The sequence below is a fragment of the Quercus lobata genome, chromosome 12, assembly GCF_001633185.2.
Source record: "Quercus lobata isolate SW786 chromosome 12, ValleyOak3.0 Primary Assembly, whole genome shotgun sequence".
NCBI lineage: Eukaryota > Viridiplantae > Streptophyta > Magnoliopsida > Fagales > Fagaceae > Quercus > Quercus lobata.
The window spans coordinates 31,952,038-31,974,477 of NC_044915.1; the positions used below are offsets into that span (position 1 = coordinate 31,952,038).

The 22,440-nt window shown below is 33.7% G+C and overlaps 3 protein-coding genes across 3 annotated transcripts; 2 read left to right on the top strand and 1 right to left on the bottom strand.

Annotated features, from left to right (window-relative positions):
• The first annotated feature begins 832 nt into the window (after positions 1-832).
• LOC115971527 (40S ribosomal protein S10-2-like) lies at positions 833-3,378 on the top strand. The gene is made up of 5 exons (XM_031091503.1): positions 833-943; positions 1,229-1,277; positions 1,365-1,641; positions 1,996-2,125; positions 3,060-3,378. The coding sequence occupies exons 1-5, from the start codon at positions 941-943 to the stop codon at positions 3,135-3,137; spliced, it is 537 nt and encodes a 178-aa protein (XP_030947363.1). The 5' UTR covers positions 833-940; the 3' UTR covers positions 3,138-3,378.
• Positions 3,379-4,137: 759 nt separating this feature from the next.
• Positions 4,138-7,683, bottom strand: LOC115969821 (heat shock protein 83-like). Its single transcript, XM_031089437.1, has 4 exons — positions 7,267-7,683; positions 6,869-7,010; positions 6,471-6,751; positions 4,138-5,963 (listed from the first exon to the last, which is right to left on the bottom strand). The coding sequence occupies exons 1-4, from the start codon at positions 7,408-7,410 to the stop codon at positions 4,413-4,415; spliced, it is 2,118 nt and encodes a 705-aa protein (XP_030945297.1). The 5' UTR covers positions 7,411-7,683; the 3' UTR covers positions 4,138-4,412.
• Positions 7,684-10,432: 2,749 nt separating this feature from the next.
• On the top strand, positions 10,433-15,934 carry LOC115969975 (CAAX prenyl protease 1 homolog). The gene is made up of 14 exons (XM_031089617.1): positions 10,433-10,463; positions 10,761-10,908; positions 11,023-11,107; positions 11,400-11,495; positions 12,899-12,964; positions 13,083-13,181; positions 13,270-13,383; positions 13,543-13,653; positions 14,206-14,265; positions 14,719-14,811; positions 14,938-15,051; positions 15,283-15,354; positions 15,490-15,555; positions 15,734-15,934. The coding sequence occupies exons 1-14, from the start codon at positions 10,433-10,435 to the stop codon at positions 15,848-15,850; spliced, it is 1,272 nt and encodes a 423-aa protein (XP_030945477.1). The 3' UTR covers positions 15,851-15,934.
• The last annotated feature ends 6,506 nt before the right edge of the window (positions 15,935-22,440 follow it).

Consider the following 22,440-nt stretch of genomic DNA (forward strand, 5'->3'; position numbering starts at 1 on the left):
CTATGCTATTAATAATATATTAAATGAAAATATAATTATTTTTTATTTTGTTATTATTATTTTGAATCTAAAAAGCTAGAATGCCAAGAAAAAATATAAAGAAAAAATTATTAGAATAAAAAAACCAAAAAAAGAAGAAGTAAATGTTGATAATAATAAAGAAAATGTCTATGAAAAAATAATTTTGCAAAGTGCTAAACATGATGATAACATTGACTTAGATGGAGTTGATTAATCAAGATGATGAAAAGATATTATAATTTTGGTTCATATATCATGTATTACTTCTGAGTTTAATTAATTTGAATGTGCATGTTATAAATATAAGTTAATTTGATTTATTTTGTTAGCTTTGTTAAATTTTATTACATAAGTAATGATTAAATTGGTTATTAGTTGAATATATTTTGAATTTATAATGAATATACATTTTATATATGTATATTTATAATTATTTTATAATTTTATTAGGTGTTTGTGTATCTTACGATACACGATTCGATACGATACACGATACAAAAAAATCAAAAATCGATTCACGATACGATTCACGATTTGACAACTATGTATAAAATATAAAAACACAGTTTTTTTTTTTTTTTTGCTATAAAATAAACGTGTAATTATTGTCATTTTTTAACTAATCTCATGACACTTAAAAGAAAAAAAAGAAAAAAAAAACAAAGGCCTTATCGCATGCGAAGGCCATTATACTCCGGATCATTGTAATCAATTAGGCCTTATAGAGTAAACCACAGAGGCCCAAAATGAAGCCCAAATGAAACTACGCTAACCCCGCAGCAACAATGGGCTATAAAACCCAGGCTACATAAATCTAGGGTTTACTGCTGCAAGCGATTAGAGAGAGAGAGCTCTTACAAGAACAATCAGCTTGTTGCCGCCCCCTCTCGCCGTCGCTGCCTCAATCTCTCTCGCAACCATGGTACTATTCTCTCTCTCTCATATTTAATTTTCTTTCTTTTGCTCTGTTTGGTTGCTGAGAAACCATAGGAAAATAATAGAAACTGAAACTCTTAGGCATGTTTTATAATCTAGATGTTGTATCTGTTACAACTGTTAACTAGGGTTTTAGGCTTCTAATGGATCTACACAGCTGCAAGAAATTAATTTCTTTTGTCTTTTTCCTTTCCCACATTTTCTCGGCATCCAAGCTGTTTTTTTTTTTATCATTTAATTTCTGAACTCGTCTATTTAATTTCCTACCCAGATCATTTCCGAGAAGAACCGTCGTGAAATCTCCAAGTACCTCTTCCAAGGTACATCCAAATTCACACACATTATGTATATATGTATTTAGATGCTTTATTTGTCGGATTTAGATTTCGAATTTTCTGGGGTTTCAGAGGGAGTTTGCTATGCCAAGAAGGACTATAATCTGGCAAAGCATCCAGAGATCGATGTGCCGAACTTGCAGGTGATTAAGCTAATGCAGAGCTTCAAGTCAAAGGCTTATGTGCGTGAGACCTTTGCTTGGATGCACTACTACTGGTACCTCACAAACGATGGCATTGAGTTCCTCAGAACTTACCTCAACCTCCCTTCCGAAATCGTCCCTGCCACTTTGAAGAAACAGGCCAAGCCTGCTGGCCGCCCCTTCGGCCCATCCGGCGATCGCTCCCGGTAATTCTCATTGATTTGTTTACATTTTTTGCTGTTGTTTTTTATGCTACTGGGTTGTTGATATATTGTGGGTTTTTAATAGATTGTAATTTGATATGGGTTTGTTGTAGAATTTGCTATTATTAATTGGTTGTTGATTCTTTTACCATTGTTTTAAATTTAATTTATGTTATTGGGGTTCTTCAATTGAATGCAATGTGAATGGGGTTGTTGCTGTTAATTTAGGTTATTGGGTTGGTGGTGTTATATTGTGGTTTCTCAATAGATTGTAATGTGATATGAGATTGTTGTTGCATTTGTTGTTGTTGGGATTGTGTTTTTGATTGGGTTTTATTGTTGATGGCTTTGAATTAGTGGCCCACCTCGTTTTGATGGAGAGCGGAGATTTGGTGACCGAGATGGGTACCGTGCTGGTCCCCGTGCACCTGGTGGTGACTTTGGTGACAAAGGTGGAGCTCCTGCTGACTACAAACCTAGCTTTGGGGTAATATTACTTTATCTTCTTTTGGTGCTTTCTTTCAGTATATTATGTTATGTTTAAATGATTTTTTTCCTGTTTTTATATCATTCTTTATTTTTTATGGTAATGGTCAGAGGGCTGTGGGGGAACATACAAATCTATTTGATAGCAAAATGTTTCTTCTAAATAGTTTCTAGCATTGTTCCTTTTCTTCTTATATGCTTTATATCGCTTAGGTTGGATGAGGTTGGTCAGTCTGTTGAGAGGGATGCCAGTAAATGTTCTTTTCATTAGTGGGGTTGCTTCTGACCTTCATGGCTATTTACATGGTTTTGACAAGTTTTTGTTGCTTTTCATGAGTAGAGCTGAGTCATAACTCTTTCCATTACAATGGGAAGCTTCTGGACTTGTCTTGTGGGAAAGGAGGGATTTGGATGTTGATGTTTTAAACGATTATGGTTATTTGCTAAAAGATTTATTTGAGCTAAAAACTGATGGTGCGAAATGTATAAACTTAATAAATTTGAATCGTGGAAATGTTGGAAGTTCTAGTTTAATTGTGGAGTTAGAATCTCTGAAAAATGCATTAGTGCTATGGGAGTTAGAATCTCTGAAAAATGCATTAGTGCTATGTGTGACTCTCTATTCGTTTTGATGTCTTCAACTCTGGCTTTCAAATGTTCTATGCTTCTGTTTAAATACTTATATAGAATTATTCTAAATGGAAATGAGTGATTATATGAGATGAATATAATACTATGGATCAACAACTGCAATATTTTTATTTCGCTAAGGGTTGCATTACTGGTGTTCTATGCTGTCAGACAGTTGGGGGTGATTTGCTTGCCTATTAAGGCACTTTTTGTATTTTAATGTGATTGTGTATCAAGAACATGTGGGATTATAGTTTGGGTTTCTTTTATACAGCGATTCACTCTTTTTTGCTACTGACTTGCAGGGTCCTGGTGGAAGGCCAGGCTTTGGTCGTGGTGCTGGTGGTTTTGGTGGGGGCGCAGCTAGCTCAAATCATCCTTGAGTGTGATTATTCCTACTATTTTGAATGGTTTTGACATTAAAAGTTTTCTAGCCGAGTAAAGAGTGAATTTGACTGGCTGCACATGGGAGTTAAATAGCAGTTTGTTTTCATTGCTCTAGTGTTTGAGAATATTAGCTGACGGATTTGAAATAGTTACTATTTATTTTTCCTGTTCTTTTAATAACTACATTTTCTCAATTCGTCATCATATTATATTCAGTTTTTGGCTGTCGTGTTTTCATTGCTTTAGGTATCCATGCTTTCTTTGCTTAAAGGCGACTCAGAAAGTGACTTTAAACGATTAATTAACTTATTTGAAAATCTTAGAGCATATTTTTTAAAGTAATTTTTTTGTCACAAATTGTTTGGTATAAATTCTTGAATTGGACTTTGCTCCAATAAAACCATGTGTTTTGAAGTTAAGTAATATATAATCTTCAAATAATATGACTAACCTATCAATTTAATTGGTAGATAGTTGATATTTTTATTGTTTATTACTTTATTTAAATTAAAAACTAAAATCGTTTTAATTAATTCCATTGAACGTAGTATTTAGAGTTGCAAATCTTCTTAAGTGGACATTCTCAAAACTTGCAATACAAAAAAGATTTGGTGAATGTTTTTTTAATTTGAAGGATTAATATCCTCTATAGTGTATTGCAATTTTAGAAGATTTTGGTAAATGTTGTTTTTAGGTTAGTCATTCTCTACTCGAAGAACTTCCGGAAGTAAAAGTCCACAGCTCCTATGTAAAATTCTTCGGTGCTGTGGGCAGAATTTTTGCATCGATTGTATAATTCTCAGTAGCAGTGTTTCCCACCTTTTCTGCTCAGCATAACAAGAGGATGATTACAACTAGGTCACTCTCGAGCATGACAAGTTACCAAAATTTAAGCTGCAGTTTGGGATTACCTTTCTCTCTCGTATACCTTCTCATTTTAAGTAAGTGTTATTGTGGAACTAGTTTTTTCTTTTGGATGATTGATTACTATGGAACTTAAAAGAGTAACACGGTAGAATTATATATATATCTTGAAAACATATTACAAGACTACAAGTCACTAAGAGCAACATACTAGATAACGACAATTACAACCATCCACAGATACACTAAACAAAAGCTAGAAACTAAAAGGCTAGAAAAAGCAAAAACTGAAAACCAAAAGAAAACCATCACTCCACAACAACAAATAACAGAAACCCACTGATGATTTTGAGTCCTTTCTTAGCAGACTTAATGTTATTTCGCCAAAAGATGCCACTTCGTCTCTTTCAGTCGACTTCCTCCATCTTGCTCTCCTCATTGCCATCCTCCTCCAATGCAGGCATTTCAGCATCCTCACCAGTACTCTCATCCTCCTCAATGCTCAGACCCAGCTTCAGCATCCTGTGAATTCTTGAGGCGAATGTGTTGGGTTCGTCGAGGCTGAACCCAGAAGTCAAGAGGGCAGTCTCATAGAGCAGCAACACTAGGTCCTTCACAGACTTGTCATTCTTGTCAACCTCAGCCCTTTTCCTTAACTCTTCCATAATGCCATTATCTGGGTTAATTTCCATTGTCTTCTTGCTTGACATGTAAGAACTCATGCTGTTGTCCCTTAGAGCCTGTGCTTTCATGATCCTTTCCATGTTAGCTGTCCATCCATATTCCCCAGTGACCAAGCAGCAAGGTGAATCTACAATCCTATCAGAGACCACCACTTTCTCCACCCTGTCCCCAAGAATGTCTTTAATTGTCTTGCACAGGTTCTCAAATGATTTCTTCTTTTCCTCCCTTTTCCTTTTCTCTTCCTCAGAGTCATCCTCTATCTTAAGCCCTTCCTTTGTGGCAGCAACAAGCTTCTTCCCATCATATTCCTTCAACTGTCCAACAACATACTCATCAATGGCATCAGTCATGAAGAGGACTTCATAGCCCTTCTTCTTCAGCTTCTCAAGGAAAGGTGAGTTCTCAACAGCCTTTTTGCTCTCACCAGTTATGTAATAGATATCTTTCTGACCATCCTTCATTCTTGTTACATAGTCCTTCAAGCTGGTCATTTCATCACCACTTTTAGTTGAGTAGTACCTAAGCAGGTCAGCCAGTTTAGTCCTGTTCTGGCTATCTTCGTGGATTCCCAACTTAATATTCTTGGAGAAAGCTTCATAGAATTTGGCATAGTCCTCCTTGTTCCCTGCAATCTCATTGAACATCTCAATGCACTTCTTCACCAGGTTCTTCCTAATGACCTTGAGAATCTTGTTTTGTTGTAGCGTTTCACGGGAAATATTGAGTGGGAGATCATCAGAATCCACCACACCCTTCACAAAGCTGAGATACTCAGGAATGAGTTCTTCACAGTTGTCCATGATAAACACCCTCCTCACATAGAGCTTGATATTGTTCAACTTCTTCCTCGTGTCAAAAAGATCAAATGGGGCTCTCTTAGGAACGAAAAGGATGGCTTTGAACTCAAGTTGCCCTTCAACAGAGAAGTGCTTCACAGCAAGGTGATCCTCCCAGTCATTGGTGAGGCTCTTGTAGAAAGAGGCATACTCTTCCTTGGTGATCTCCTCAGGCTTTCGCAGCCAAATTGGTTTCTGCTTGTTGACGAGTTGCCACTCATGGGTCACCTCCTTAACCTTTTTCTTCTTAGACTTCTTTTCCTTTTCCTCATCAACATCCTCTACGTCACCCTCCTCTTCCTTCTTGGTTTCATCATCTTCATCATCACTGACCTCTTTCTCAATGGTCTTCTCAGTCCAGAGGTATATGGGGTAGCTGATGAACTCAGAGTGCTTCTTCACAAGGTCCTTCAATTTCCTCTCCTCCAAGTACTCCAACTACAAAATCAATTAAGAGTACATTCATTTCAATACCAAGGCAGTTAATCAAAATTCAAGATCACGCACAAAAAAGCATAGGACATATGCCATTCTTAGATTTGGGATTAGACCATTGACAAAACTATCCAAAAACTTTGGTTCATTTTCTCCTAGTATCCAAAACTATCCAAAAACTACCATCAAGAATACTTACTCGATCATTAGCAAGGTCCAACTATTAATTATGTCAATTTTGTTCCTCTACTTCTAAAATTAAGTCAATTTTATTGTTAAAAATTATTGCATTGAGGGATAAAATTGACATAATTAATAGTTGAGGTGAGGGATAACTACAAAATTAAAACTAAACTATCGGACAATATAGTTTAGCGTTGTTAGATTGAAACCACGAAAGCTACATTGATAGCCTGCATACTAGCATCAAGTCCCCCCATAGCATAATTTAAGGACAACAACAGCAACAACAAAAACAGTCATCTTTAAATGGGGCTTGTTTATTCTTACCTGGTCTTCCTTGAGGAAAAGAGTGACCTTTGTTCCTCTACCCAAGGGCTCGCCATTGACATCCCTGGTGATAGTGAAAGAGCCACCAGCCTGAGACTCCCAGATGTACTGCTCGTCATCATTGTGCTTACTAGTCACAATAACCTTGTCAGCAACAAGGTAAGCCGAGTAGAATCCAACGCCAAACTGCCCAATCATGCTCACATCACCCCCAGCCTGCAACGCCTCCATGAACTCCTTGGTTCCTGACCTTGCTATTGTTCCCAAGTTGTTCACCAAATCTAACAAGAAGAAGAACCCATTTTAGACTTGTCCAATCGGAACCCAAAAACCAAAAACTAATAAAAGAAAAGAAAACAGAGAAGAGTAAGAAAACTGGGATGCTTATAATTATGTACCTGCTTTAGTCATGCCTATACCGCTGTCTATGATTGAGAGGGTCTTGTTGACTTTGTCTGGTACAATCCTAATGAAGAGCTCGGGTTGACTCTCAAGCTTGCTCTTGTCTCTCAAGCTCTCATATCTGATCTTATCCAATGCCTACAAAAAAAAAAAAAAAAAAAAAAAAATCAGTCTCAATCCGAAACAGAAATCATCTCAAGTAAAAGTTGTGAAGCTTTTAATTTTTTTTTATATTGTATAAATCAAAATTTCCTACTCTCTTTTCTGGGGTTCCTGTTAACTTCGACTTCAACCAAAAGAAACCATAAATAACAACATAATAGGAAAATTTATACGATAATACACGAGAAAATTAAGAAAGGTTTTGTGTGCTTGTGTGTGTGATTTTACGTACATCAGAAGCATTGCTGATGAGCTCACGAAGGAAGATTTCCTTGTTGCTATAGAAGGTGTTGATGATGAGACTCAAAAGCTGGTTGATCTCTGCCTGAAACGCGAAGGTCTCTGTGTCTCTGTCTCCCATTTGAACGTCAGCCATTGCTTAATCAAAGCGACCAGCAAGTGCAAGTAATCAAATTCACAAAACCGAGTGAGGAATTTTGTTTTCGGCGGTTCTGAGTTTGCCAGCAAAGTAAGTAATATTAATTCGAGAGTGAGTTGGAATAGTGGAATGAACAATTGGAATCTACTGTGTAATAATATTGCGTAGTCCAGAGGCTTCTTCTTTTTTCTTGAATGTTGTATTGGTTTGGAACTATGAAGGAATTTATTCACTCTTTTTGGCCTCATTGAGTTGAACCGCATCGTTTTGCGCGGGATGAAATGATTATCATGAATTTTCTTGAGCCACATCAGGGTGCTGTTTGTTTGGGCCAGCAAGGCCTCAAATGATTGTTTGGGCCTATTGATTTTGGGCCCCACGATTAGGCCTGTAAGGATTTTTAATTTTTTAATTATTATATATTATTAATCAAATCTTATAATAAGTGGAATATGGAATTTTGAGTCCTGATTTTCCTTATAAAAGAGACTAAATAGTAAATAATATCATTGAATTACAAGGCCAATCTTTGATAGTCACATTTAGTATTTTGATTAGAGTTCGGATTGCAAGAGAGCGGAGCATACTACCTTGCCAAATTAAGGGATTTTTTAAAGGATCATATAATAGGTTTAAAGGATTTTTTCATCACTTTTGGTAGTTTTAGAATTTTTTTTTACCAACATTTCCCTAACACATGAGATTTTTAAGCCTAAAGCTCGATTTTTAGGAACCACGAGTATAAACCTAAAATTACCAAATTCCTCACTAAAAACCCCAATTATATCCCAAAATTAAGCCGTCAAAACAATTTTTTTTTCAATACCTAGGCTTTCACCGAGTGTTTTTTTCAAAATGGTTCACCCCTTACGTATCACTTCTAGCCTACCCCCCACATGGGCCAACTCAATCCATTTCTAGTATTTAATTAATGCAAAAATAAGTTAGAGAAATAAATTTAAATTATATATTGAAAAAGCAATTATCAAATTTTAAATGAAGTAAACGGTAAAATAAATTATAAATCATGAGCTGGTTGTTGGGGATTTTACCAAATCAAGGAGTGACAATGAGAGAACAAAAGAATACATCAAGCAAATAGAAATTAATGATTGACTTGGAGGCACAATTGAATGTTATCTTTAGACAATATTTGTTCTCATACGCAAGTTGCTAAAGGGTTTTTACAAACTTGTCCCAAGGATACGACCAAGTTTATTGGGTTCTAGAAATAACAATTTTGGAGAATACTCACAAGATTTCTTGTGTTTCTTTGTAACTTACTATTTTCAAGTGAATATTAACCTCTATTTATACCCATAGGGTTATAACCCTTCAAAAGGTATGTATGGAGAGTTACGATGTCTCAAAAAACCGTTTACAAGATTTACAACCTTTCCCAACGTTTAGAATGGTTTCCACAATTTTGCAAAAAATAGTTTTCATGAGGCTCGATCGATCGAGAGGAATCGAGCATCAATCGAAGGTTCTTTTCGATCGGTTAAACAGGTATCGAGCATCAATTGAGTCAACAGGTAGAAACTTCAGATCAATTTTCTTGATCAATTTGATCGATTGAACAAAAGTTTTGACCGATCGAATGACTTGAAACTTGAATTTTCAAAAAGAAAATTCTAGATCTTGAAATACAATATTATTCATTTTACAAATGAATACTCTCCAACCTTATTTCATTATTACAACCTATCCTTGTATATATCTTTATATACAACACTCGTTAGTAAAATTTAGTTGAAATAAACATTCCAAACTTACTAAAAAACAATTATCTAATCTAAATAAAGTAAGCGGCAAAATAAATTATAAATCTTAGGTGCTGGTTAGTGAAATTTAGTTGAAATAAACATTTCGAACTTACTAAAAAAAATTTATCAAATTTTAAATGCAGAAAGTGGTAAAAATCCATGGGCACGGGTTAGTGAAATTTGGTTGAAATAAATATTTTCAACTTACTTAAAAAAGCAATCATCAAATTTAAATGAAAAGTGGAATGGGTGCAGATTAGTGAAATTTGGTTGAAATAAATATTTCTAAACTTACTAAAATAGCAATTATCATATTCTAAATGAAGAGAGATGTAAAAAATTCATAGGTGTGAAATTTCATTGAAATAAATATTTTCAATTTACTTAAAAATCAATTATCAAATTTTAAATGAAGAAAGCGGTAAACAGTCCACGACTGCGGGTTAGTGAAATTTGGTTAAAATTTATATTTCCAACTTACTTACCCAAAAAATAAATGCGGACGGATTTTATCTCATAAACTAAAAAAAAGAAAGAAAGATTTTCACTAGATTATGCATTATTCTTCACATACATTACCTAATTAATCAAGGTGATTGAGTTTATCTGATATTTTGGTAGGCGTAAACGTAAGATTAACGTTTTGTAACGTATGAATTACGTCAAAATATCTCAATTCATAATTTGCCATATTAGATTGAAAACATTCTTTCAAACGGCTTGATTTTTTTAAACAATATCATTTATTTTCAATGATAACTTATTTTTCTTTTTCTTTTTTCCTGAAAAATTAAATGATTGATAAGTGTTAAATTCTTTTTGGTAAGTAAGCAAGAGCTAAATTCATTTTTAAGAGTTTATAGCAGTGAAGAGAATTGGGCCAATCACAGGTTGAAATAGAGCATATAAGTTGGGCTAGGCCCTTGTGGGTAAAACTGAGTCAATTTTACCCAAGTCAAGTCATTTTACATAAATGGCCTGAATTCAGCCAAAAAAAAAAAGTGCCTGCGGACTGTATTTTATAACTATTTTTGTTTATTTATTTTTCAGGATACAATTAATCAAATTATATCCAACCTTACTTGCTTAATATAGCAAATCTCACTTTTCCCTCCTACAATATTTTCAAATTCACAAACCTTCGTTGTACACCATTTTTCTCTATAAAAAGATTCACAGTATTTGCTTTAGCCTGTGCCTGAAAATCTCGTTTCCTTCCTTCATTGAATTGTTCATCTCTGAACTTGCATGCAATGGAATTCTTGGTTATCGAAGCTGTAGTGGGTAAAGTCCTTTTCTTTCATCTTGTTCCTAAGTCACTCTCAAATTTCGTCTGCATGTCCTTTATTTTATATGTTGTTGTTCGTTTTTCTGAATCCTTATAGCTGATTTAAAGTTAAAAACCTGTGTTCAACACCATTTTTTTTTTTTTTTTGAGCATTTTCTGTCTCTTTCTTCAATGTATATATGTTTCTTTTTTATCTTTAAAACCTGTTTCTTTCTCTCTGAACTTCTTAACCATTTAGAGTCATATTTGATTATTTTAACTAACAAATTCACTAACACAACCTGTTTTCATAGGCGTTATGATCTTGCGGTACCTTTTTGAAACATATCTAGACCTGAGGCAATATGCAGTACTAAAACTGCCAACGCTTCAACTGATTTCCCAAGGCGCGATAAGCCCGGAAAGGTTCAGGAAGTTTAGAGCTCATAGTATTGATAAAAGGTTGCATATCAACTCTGCTTTCATCTTCTTCTTAGTATGGTTTTAGCCTTTGTGAATCACATATGGAATAATATTGTTTTTTAACACGTTTGTCCTGGTTTACACTTTACACAGCCGTCTCTACTTTGTTCATGAATTTGCAACCACACTGGTGGACTGCATGATATTGCTGCATAATATACTGCCTTGGCTGTGGAAGGTATAAGTTATTAGTGGGTGCTACACTGCTATAGTGAAAGGGGGAAAAACAGTTTGATTGAATCTTAGCGCGCGTTTGGAAAGGAATTATAAATTAAAATTATTTTACTATTCAGTTTATTTTTGCTATTATTCATGGACCTTGTTACACTTTTTGGCATTATTCATGACCTTACTGTATTATTTCAACTAATTTTTATCTTTATCTAAGATACTTTCAACAATAATTTTTTAGTTTCAGTAAAATAAACGGTATCCAAATAGTCCTTATTGTTGTTTTTTTGTTGTTGCAGAGGTCAGGAAGTTTGGTGTTGTGCATTGGTCTTAATGCAGAGAATGAAATCCTTCACTCCCTTTCATTCTTAGCAGCCATGACCTTGTTGTCTCAGGTCTGATACAAATTTGCTTACTGCCTGTAAATTCTATTCCTTTACAAACGGCCAAATATAGTGTTATGGTCTAGGGATAGTAATGCATGAACCGGACTTCAAATCATGGGTGTCTCGTCCTTACCCCTACCCGCTTTGGGGCATGAAAAATCTAGGCAGGAACAGTACAAGTCAAGGTGTGGGACGAGATATAGGCATTTTGCCATCACTAATATAGTGATTCTAATATTGATGATACAGAGACGAGAGAGGCAAGGAAGGGGTGACAGTGAGAATAATGAAAGATATTAATGTTTGGGGATGATAATAAACTATGTATAAAAATCAAATTATATAAATATACACACAATTGGGATAAGACAAGCAAAATTGGTTAGGATGGGGTATTTTTGTCATCAATTTAGGATTGGGCACAGGTTGGGTTAGGTGGGTTAAAAGCCAATATTTTTAACCAAACCACTATTCATGAGTTGGAAAAATATAAATTTACAACCAATCTCTACAACTGGCTGGTCGATTGAAAATCTATGTAGTTTCAAATAGAAGGGTTGTGTGGAGTTGGCACATGATGTATATTTTTAACATTCCTTAAAATGAATAGATCTTGCTTCGCTTTGGTCAACATTCTTTAACCATAACAATATGTATTATGTAACTATGAGCTTATCACACCAAAGATACCTCATCTTTTCTAATATTGCCAATATTTATTTTATCCATAGAGGTAGGGGGTCGGTTCTCATGGTTTAGAAAAATCTCAACCTATAAGTCAAATCGACTTGATATTTTGATGTCAAAACTGCCAACCCGCACCACCACACATAATAAACTTGCATGGGTTGATGAGCGAGGAGGGCTTGTTGCACAACTCTCAAGTCCCTAACTCATGGATAAGGATTCTCTCTATTTTCCAAGTGAAATTTAAAGTGGAGTAAATTTTAAAATTGAACCATAGTGAAATTTTAAATGAGTTGGCACAATCTATACCCTATATTTACTCCACTTTAAATCATAGCTATTAAATGAACACTTTCCAATTCATTTGAAAATTGAGAGGATCCAAATCACTCATCACCATTATGGTTTTGGGCTGTCGTTTTTTGCCTCACCAAATGCCATAAAATACTAGAGAGAAGTGACAAAAAATCACCATTTTTGCTAGGCGAGAAAATACATGTGACACAATTGATAGAAATATAACGCTATAAGCCTATAACAAAATTTAAGAACACTTCAAATTAGCCCATGTTTTGTTTACTTTCTCTTTGAGGGTGCTTTAAGTGATTAAATCGCAGATTCTTATTAGGTATAGGATTATAGACTAGAATATAAGCATATTCAATTAGCTCTAACCTTTGTTTTAAGAAATTGATGATGGTGATTTATTGTAATTTCTCGTGCAGATTTTTGAATTTCCATTTTCTCTGTACTCCACCTTTGTAATTGAAGCCCGCCATATTTCCAATGAAGTAAGCATACTTCTCTTTTGTTTCAGCCTCAAATTACATTGTCAAGCTTCACATACATTATAATTATTTTCCCAAATTTATTGGGCAAGGTCCTAAGATATTTTCCTGAAAATATCAGAGAACAATAGGGCAATTCTTAAAGGAGTGGTTACTAGGACAATGCACTAGTTTGCTACTTGGAGCTCCAATTGTTGCTGCAGCTATAGGAATAGTACAGGTACTTTCTTTCAAATAAATGCAACTCCTAAGTACTAAATACATTTTTCTAATAGAGCATTTACTCACATTTTTTTGGCATGCTGCAGAATGGAGGTTCCTACTTGGTTATCTACTTTTGGTTATTTTCACTCCTTGGTTCTGTTGCAACAACAACTCTGTATCCTCGTTTTATAGCTCCTCTTTTCAACAAGTTCACCCCAGTGAGTATCTGTAGCTGCCTATTGTGACAAAAAAAAAAAAAAAAACTCCTACTAACATTCATTAACATCTGTAATGTATCATTGCAATATAAGTGTTCCTTCTAAATTGTTGCTTATCGTTTCCCTTTTACACTTTTCCTAACCATTTTCCTTAAACAGCTTCCAAATGGGGAGCTCAGAAGGAAAATTGTGAATCTGGCAGCCTCCCTAAATTTTCCATTGGAAAAGATATTTGTTGAGGATGGATCCGGGAGGACAACACACAGCCATGTGAGAATTCAACTCCATACTTATTCCTCTTACTTTCTTCTGTAGCTTTTTATTCCAAACATGACTGACAAAACATCACAATATCATGTGTTTTTTATATGGTATAATTGCCCAAATAATATGATATGTCTGGTTGAACGGGATGATTATTATTATTTAATTTGGTTACCTAGTCCATAACAAATGTTGACAGTTGTTTACATGAAGCACTTTGGAATGGCAACTCATAATGTCATACCCTGGAATATGCGTATTGGATTGGAAAAGTATGCGTTGTGTGGATGTGTGAGTCTCACATCAGATGTTTACTAGGTTGAGCTGGGTTATATAACTGATTATGAGAAGCCTAATTTTAAATTGACTAGTCATTTTGAGTATATAGTAACGTCATATGGCTCGAGGGCACTACAACAACAGAAAATTCATCCTTTCATATAAGCTCATAAACGTGTATTCCATAGTCTTGGGTCGTGAATATCTTCATTTTGCACTTTCATTTATTCATATGTTGCAGACGTGATATTAGTCTTTTTTTTTAAACAATGTATGCAGGCATATATGTTTGGAGTTCAAAAGAAGAACATCGTCCTCAATGACACATTATTTAAGCAGGTTTGTGAGCATAGCCTACTGGAGAACATAAAATCCTCTTCTTCCTTCCTCTAAATTGTCCCTAGTAAGAAAAGCATCCCTTTTGTGTTAATTTGTTTTCCAATTTTATCATGTTTCTCTCAATGTTGAATATCTTTAATTCTCTATGGATATGGTACAATGGGTTTAAGAATACAGAATGTGCTTCTCCATACTTTTCATCCTGCAATTCCAGGACATCTGTGAAAAGAGTTCTATGGCTTGAAATAACTTGGGAACTTTTAAATCATCCTCGAGCTCTATGATGTTGATTAATACTAGTCATATGTCACAACAATTTCTAAAGTCATTCTTTGACTCAAGGGTAGCCATTGTGATACTTGTTTTAGAAGCTTCAGGAAAATTGAGTGTGTGATGGTTATAATGGAACTTAAAGGTATGGTTCACGTGGCTAAGCAAACAAAATTTTTGCAGTGCAGGGACACAGATGAAATTACTGCAATAATTGCCCACGAAATGGGACACTGGAAACTCAATCATACAGTTTATGCATTTGTGGCAATGCAGGTTTGCTCATGGAATTTCTCTCTACTTGTCTTAGTACTTGTCTCAATTTTATTGAGATGCTTTAACTAATGAAGCTGAGAGATATAATGGTTGATCTGATTTTGTTTTTCATATACATGCATTCAGGTACCGGTACTCCTGCAATTAGGATTATTTTTCTTCGTGAGGCAGTCAAATGCTTTGTTTCAAATGTTTGGATTTGATACACAGCCTGTAGTTATTGGGTTCTACATCTATCAGGTTCGAATATAGAAATGCAGTGATGTAAATATTTGTACGTTTTTATTTGGATAGGATAAAATGATGGGGAAAAAATACATGGGAAAGTTAGTCTGTTGAAAAGTCATAGACATATGCAGAATAAAGGCCATGGTGTTTTAGTTAGTTGCAATAAATATATTGCATTATTGAAATATTTCCAATTGTCGATTGAGGAACTAATTATCTTATGTAATTGTTTCTTGTTTATAGCACATTGTGATGCCTGTCCAACGCCTTCTTGAATTCTGCATGAATCTTTTAAGCAGATCATCTGAATTTAAGGTAAATGACAGTTTTATTGCAGAGTTTCTGGCATCTTACATATCTCAATTATTTCTGATACTTGAATCTTTTTCTTTTTCTCATATCTATTTTGGTGCTAACTTGTACCATCTATTTGGCTTCTTGTGGACTCAGGCTGACGCTTTTGCCAAGAACTTAGGTTACGGAAGAGCACTCCGAGCAGGTCTTATAAAACTTCAGGTGGGTTAAACTTTAATAATGCACATAATGGCCCAAAGGATGACTCAATGATCAAAGATTGGTATCTTATGACCAACAATAACACAAAGCACTTGATCTTCATTAGCTTAGTGAATGTGTGATCATTCTTATTGAGTTACTTCCTACTAATTGAAAGTTTTTGCAACTATGCTTTCAGGACTTTAACCTGTCAGTTGTGAACACAGATCCATGGTACTCAGCTTATCGTTATTCTCATCCCCCGCTTGTTGAAAGATTGAATGCACTTGACGAATCAATGAAGAAGTCAAGTTGAGAGTGACCTGCAACAAGTTCAATTCTCCTAGCATCAATTTCTATTTTGATGAATAAGAATTTTATTTCATCATGGCCCAGCATCAATTACTTGACCATGAATGCTTCCTCCAAAGTTTTAAATTTTGATCATACACCACATCAAAAGCATTAGCTAATGTTGTACAACACAGTAAATCTTTTTCCAGTCATATTGTATAACACATCAATATCTATATTAATATATAATAGCCGAAGATGTTTGATTTTTTTTGAAGTCTTCCATATTATGTCACATAAGTTTTGGACCTTTGGTAGCCTTACAATTTTTCACATGATTTTTATTTTTTTTAATTTCTTATTTATTTAACAAAAACTAATCAAATTTCAACCACTCCTTTTAATATCCAATTCGTAACTTGTATTTAGATTCCCATTAGGAATTGTTTTTCTTAGAGTGGCATGTAAGTCTTTGATTTGCTTCCAAGGCATGTTTGCATGCAACGCAAATTCCTTCACAGTAAAGGATGTGTAGCCGACTTACTCTCCTATAAATAATATATGATTAAAAGAATTAGGCTAAGCTCAACCCATATATGTATATAAGAAGCAAGCTCTTGTAGAAAAATTAAACAACATTGTAGTTGTAATTTGACTAATTTCAACTTTCAAGCCATGGGAAACCCATGCTGGAAACATTAGCGAGACATATAGAAGAAGAAACACACCATGACCAAGTACAATATGATCATCCAATCTTCACATGCCAAATATGAGTAGAGCCCATGCAATCAAACCATAAATTCAATTACAATATCAATTATGAGCACCCTTTTTTATGATTCCAAATACATCGATTGACTATAAGATGCCAAACAAGGAGTGTCCTATATTAATTTATGATGCATGAATTGCATGATTAAATAAGAATGAATAAATAAAACTTAACATCATATATATATATATATATATATTCTATATCTATATTTGCTACCTCACTTTGAAGGCTTCACAACATCATTATTTTATTTATTTGATTTTTAAACCAAATTTTACCACTACAAATGTGTTTCTCTTATATTTTTTATTGTGTACTTCAGTCCACTTTGGTTCTATTCGTTGCTATTCGGTCCACATTAGTTCTATTCAGTCCACTTCGGTTCTATTTGGTCCACTTCGGTCCTATTCAGTCCACTTTGGTCCTATTTGATCCTATTTGGTCCATTCGGTCTTATTCGGTTCATTTTGTCCACTTTGGTCCTTTCAGTCCATTCAGTCTTATTCGGTCCACTTTGGTCCAATTAGGTCTTATTTGGCCTACTTAGGTCCTAATAAGTCCAATTCGGTCCATTCTGTTCACTTCACTCATATTCAGTCTAATTTGTATTATTCGGTCCAATTTGGTCTTATTCGATCCAATTTATTCATATTCAGTCCACTTTGGTTCTATTCAGGCCATTCTGTTCACTTTGGTCATATTCAGTCCATTCTGTCCATATCGGTCCTATTCAGTCTTATTCGGTCTATTTTGTCTACTTTGTTTCTATTCAGTCCATTCGGTCTTATTTGGTCCATTTTGGTTTACTAGTCCAATACCAATCTAGACAATCTGGATATCATATTAGTTGCCATAACATATGCAGCACTATTTTGAAGTTTGGACTTAAAATGGAAATCATATAACCATTTAAATAAACCAACTTGTGAATAACGAGAAAATTTGCTCAAAAAAGTCGTATAGGCAACCCTAGGAGATTGCATTTCCATGGGCCACAATGTAATGGGCACAAGCACAACAAAGGCTGCGTAATAGTGAAGGTAGTACATCTATAATGCCTTAAGAACTGAACTGCTAGAAGCCATACAATTACAAACAAAAGCAACATTATCAATAAAAGAGATTAAAAGGTAATGCCTAGAGGGGCGAATTTTCATATTTTGGAATAAGCATAAAGCTTCAATGAACACATAGCTCTACATTATTAGTTTTTTCATACATGAGATACAATATTAGTTTGGTCTGCCTTTCTTGTGTATATATATAATCAGATAACTTATACGGGAGAGCACGAGGTCCTATCATGTGACGCTCTAATTTTGCATTTAGCTTAAAAAAAAAAAAAAAACTCTTTTCATTAAGTTTTTTTTTTTACTGCTACCCAAAAGTTCACATTAACTTATGTTTACTGTTATCTCATTAATCGCCTAAGCTTATACCACATATTTCTCAGTTCTTCACGTCTTTTAGCATACCCACTGGTTTGGTATTAAACACAAAAATAATAATAATAATAATAATAATAATTAAGGACTCATAATAATAACTAATTTGAAGCCCAAAAAAAAAAAAAAAAAATCAAATAAGTCCCTAAGGAGAGATAAAGAAACACAAAAATGTTGTGGATTGTTAAATAAAATGTACTGTTTCACTATTACCAAAATAAAATACCTGAGACTGGCAAAACATTTGTAAGAGAGAGATCAAAGATGAATCTAAGGGGCCTCCACCTCCATCAAACTAGCCTCCCACCACCATCAAGCGGCCAAAACCCCTACAAGTAATTTTTTTTTCTTTTTTCTTATAAAATTAGGGGCTTAAATATGATTTATGTTTGGGTAATTTGGTTGGATTGTTTTTATTTTGGGTATATAAGTAGAGAAAATATTTGGTGCGCAATATAAAACCTTATTCTACATTTCTACAATGGTTTTAAATCATCTATAAGACACATGCATATGCACCTCCTCACACCATGTCTTATTGTCGCACTATTGATGAGTGGAAGATGGTGAAAGAGTTGAACATACTTTCATTTTATGGTATGCAATATGCGAATACAATACAAATTAGTTGATTTTCACATTACAAATGTACAATGATCAATTGCTAAACTAATTTTTAATATCTCAAAATGTATATGTACAACATTCTCTAAAACAGTCTTACATATAGGGACGGAGGCATTAATTTACCAGGGGGGCAATGGCCCCCCCAAAATTAAAAAAAAAAAAAATTAGTATATATATATGCATTAAATTTAGCAATTTTGTTCTATAAAATTACATTTTGCCCCTTTAACAATATCTTTGATTATTTTTAAAGTAATGTTATAGTTACAAACTTATCTACAACATTTTTATATACTGTTGAGGTACAAATTCTTATTGGTTCACATCTAAACCTATCACTTACATTACTTTTTTACTTACCAATAACCACTCGCTATATCAACAATATACCTCTAGCACTTTCCTCATTTTAAAGGCCATTAAAAATTTTATAGATCTAAAATTTAAAACAACATATACTAGCCCAAAAACATTTGTGCAATAACAAAAATCACCAATAGCAAAGCTAAAAAAAATTTAGTCCAATTAACCAATTTTACTCAAATAAACAATTGGCCTTTTAAAACATTTTAAATAAAATAATTTTGCCTTTACCCAGCAAGTGCACAAATCAAAAACTCATTAAAAAAAAAAAAAAAAACTCAGCAGCTAAGAAGCCGCTGTGCTAGAGGTCAAAATCGCTTCTTTTAACTCAAAGTCCTGGCTCCATCTTTGCTTACATAAAATATCACAAAATTATTTGCACGCTTACTAAACTTACTAGTTTCTCTTTAAGAGTATAAACCTCGAATTTTCAGTTCTGGCTTAGTCAATTGAATTACTTTTCTGCAATTGACTCTTCTTATTGGCCATAATATTACTTTGTTTATTTGTTTCTTTATTATATTATTTCATACTGTTGGGCATTACATACGTATTGTTTACTTGGCACAGCATATGTTCATGTGAATTCATCAGGTCACTTAATAGAAGTTCTAAGTATGTGAATCACAATGTCAGATTCATGATTGTCATTGAGATAATACAACCTTCTTGTGTGGTATTCTCTTCAGGTGTGATGGGTTACGTATTCTCGGGTGGTACCAAATTATGTAAGACATGTACGCTTACCTCAAACTCAAAAAAGCCCACGTACATAATTGTAAAACTGGAAACTCTGGGATAGTACAAAATTTTTGGGCTATTTAGCAATCTGGATTGCCTTATAAAATACTGAAATTATCTCTGGAAAAACAGATTTAAAACCAAGGCTTTTCAAACTCATGACCATTAAAATTGTTTTTGAGAAGTATTAGGACGACAAAAGTCTGTCTTTACAAATTAAAACCCGGCTTAATAGAGTTTTTCTGTAATGTTCTTGAAGCAATGTGTTAAAAAAATTATATCTATCTATCACAAAGTGGTGTAAAGAAAGGTGGAGAACGAAATACATATATGAGAGCCTAAGACACCATAAAAGATGTCATTATTATTTGGATTATCTTAATAGTTGAGACATTATTAACGTCATACATACTTTGACACCTTAAGAAAATTTATGGCCATGTGAAAATACTTTTGGCTCTTAATACAGATATGAAAATGACTATCTTTTATACCTAGTAAATTTTTGGTGGTTCATAATCAAACCATGTGTCTTTTTTCCTTTGAATAAAAAAGAGTAAAAAGACCAGTCTGACTAATGACTATCCTATCTGGTGTCATCATATTAACAACTCCTTTACTTATTGAGAAATCAATGTTAAAGTGATTTCAGCCATAGACTGACCTCAATTCCACCCAAAGCACCAATAACTATAGGGACTAAGGAGACAATAATCATCGAATGAGTGTCACAAGAATTGTTGTGCTCAGCACACATGCATCTATGTGTAACCAGAAACTATTGGTATGATGTACCCTATGTCTTCTAAAAGTTGAAATGGTTTTAAAATATTAAGCTCATCAGGAACGTTCAAGCCCATCCTACAGTATGTGTTACCATCCAGCAATACAATACCACTAAAATAATACCACCTGCCCATCAAAAAAAAAAAAAGCCTGGCATTGAATTAGCTTGACTCAAAACACGTGAGAGAAAGTGACCAAAAAAAAAGTCTCGTGACCGCAACCACCAACTCTAAAAAGGGGTGAGCCATGGATAAAGCTCGTTTACTTCTAGAGCACTGTATAGTGATGCTAGGAATATCCTATTTATTATGAGTTGTATCTATCTATGAAGCTGGCCAAGCAATTACACATGAATTGTATTAGTTTGAGTCTCTGCCTAAAAGAAAAAAAAAGGTAAACAAAAAGCATCAAGTTGATAAGTGGAGTACATCATATAGTACTGTTTCTTTTGAATAATTGTGGAATAATCTAGACAGTCTTGGTTAGTTCAAACTCACTCATTTTCAACAATGAAGAATGGCACACTTATAAAAAGTAGAGATCAAAGAAAACACTTAGGCATGTGGCACAAACTTCTGTATTCATGAGAAATAAAGTGGTGAGAAGGAGCTTGAATCAGAGAATTGGTCATAGTTAGCTACTTGCTTCTATTATAATATCATGGGTGGTTCATGGGCTTGGAAAATATGATAAGGTTTGAGAGAGACTGATAATATATTATAGATTATGGCATTCAAGACTGTAAAAGGTTGTTGCAAAAGCTGTATGAATGTATAATAGTCAAAAGGGAATGTGAAAATCCATAAATCTGTGTTTGGATGTATATAATAGCCAAGAATTGTTCCATAACCGCCTTCCTCTTCTTCATATTTAACTGATTTTTTTTTTTATAAGATTTGTTTTATAAAAAAAAATTGGTATATATAAAAACTTGTGGCATAGAAGGCTGTGAAATTAGATTAAAGAAAGGTTATTCTAACTTAAGTTCCGTCTGAAAGCGTGTGATAGTCAATGGAAATGTGAAACAGACACCACAACTTCCTCTTATTTAAATTAAGTAATCAACTGAATATTTCATTAAATAGTATTTAAGAAAGGCCAACCACTACTTAGCAATAAATAAATAAAAAGGCCAACCATGATATTATTTTGTAAATTTAATTGGTTTTTTTGTAAGGCAAAATTTAACTCCAAATTTTTTATTCAAAAGACGAGACTTTGATAAATTGAACTAACTCTAATCTAGTGTGCAACAAAGTGTTATTGGAAGTGATTTTTTAGGATTTATATTGTCATAGATTATAAAGTTTGCCTTCTCAAAAAAGAAAAAAAAAAAAAGGTTCAGGCTTTAAAATAGTAAAATTAAAAATAAGTCAAAGCCTAAGACGGACCCTAGCTTTTTTTTTTTTTTTTAATCTATACCAAAATTATCTCTTTCCTAAAAAAAAAAAGATAAAAATAATAATATAAATATTGAGGACATAACAAAATCCAATCTACTCCTTTTTACATATGCTTTTTTATTTTTTATTCCAAAATAATTGTTTGAAATTAAAATCTACACAATCCCATTTCACTCTAGGTTTGTTTTGTTGGTTTGTTTGTTTGTTTTTGTATTTGTTTTTTTTTTTTTTTTTGCTTCAACCCATTTCACTATAGTTTAAATGTATTTATTATGCAGATAATGTTTAAGACATAATAAATTCCACCACTATTGCTAAAGATGCGTGGTTAGTTATAACAAAAATTGTGAAATTTTTTATTTTCCTAATATTTCTATTATATATATTATATTATGCACATTCAAACTCCCATGGACGCTGGTGGACCCTTTAGAAAGCTTTAGTTGACTAGGTGATGTATTCAACTCAA

Excerpts from the sequence above, each read along its gene's own strand:
- LOC115971527 (XM_031091503.1), top strand. Across the intron at positions 1,278-1,364 it reads CTCCAAGTACCTCTTCCAAG|AGGGAGTTTGCTATGCCAAG; the intron begins GTACATCCAAAT and ends CTGGGGTTTCAG. Across the intron at positions 1,642-1,995 it reads CCATCCGGCGATCGCTCCCG|TGGCCCACCTCGTTTTGATG; the intron begins GTAATTCTCATT and ends GCTTTGAATTAG.
- LOC115969821 (XM_031089437.1), bottom strand. The coding sequence starts at position 7,410 with ATGGCTGACGTTCAAATGGGAGACAGAGACACAGAGACCTTCGCGTTT. Across the intron at positions 7,011-7,266 it reads TCATCAGCAATGCTTCTGAT|GCATTGGATAAGATCAGATA; the intron begins GTACGTAAAATC and ends TTTTTTTTGTAG. Across the intron at positions 5,964-6,470 it reads TTTTCCTCAAGGAAGACCAG|TTGGAGTACTTGGAGGAGAG; the intron begins GTAAGAATAAAC and ends TTGATTTTGTAG.
- LOC115969975 (XM_031089617.1), top strand. The coding sequence starts at position 10,433 with ATGGAATTCTTGGTTATCGAAGCTGTAGTGG. Across the intron at positions 13,654-14,205 it reads GGAGGACAACACACAGCCAT|GCATATATGTTTGGAGTTCA; the intron begins GTGAGAATTCAA and ends CAATGTATGCAG. Across the intron at positions 14,812-14,937 it reads ATGCATTTGTGGCAATGCAG|GTACCGGTACTCCTGCAATT; the intron begins GTTTGCTCATGG and ends ACATGCATTCAG.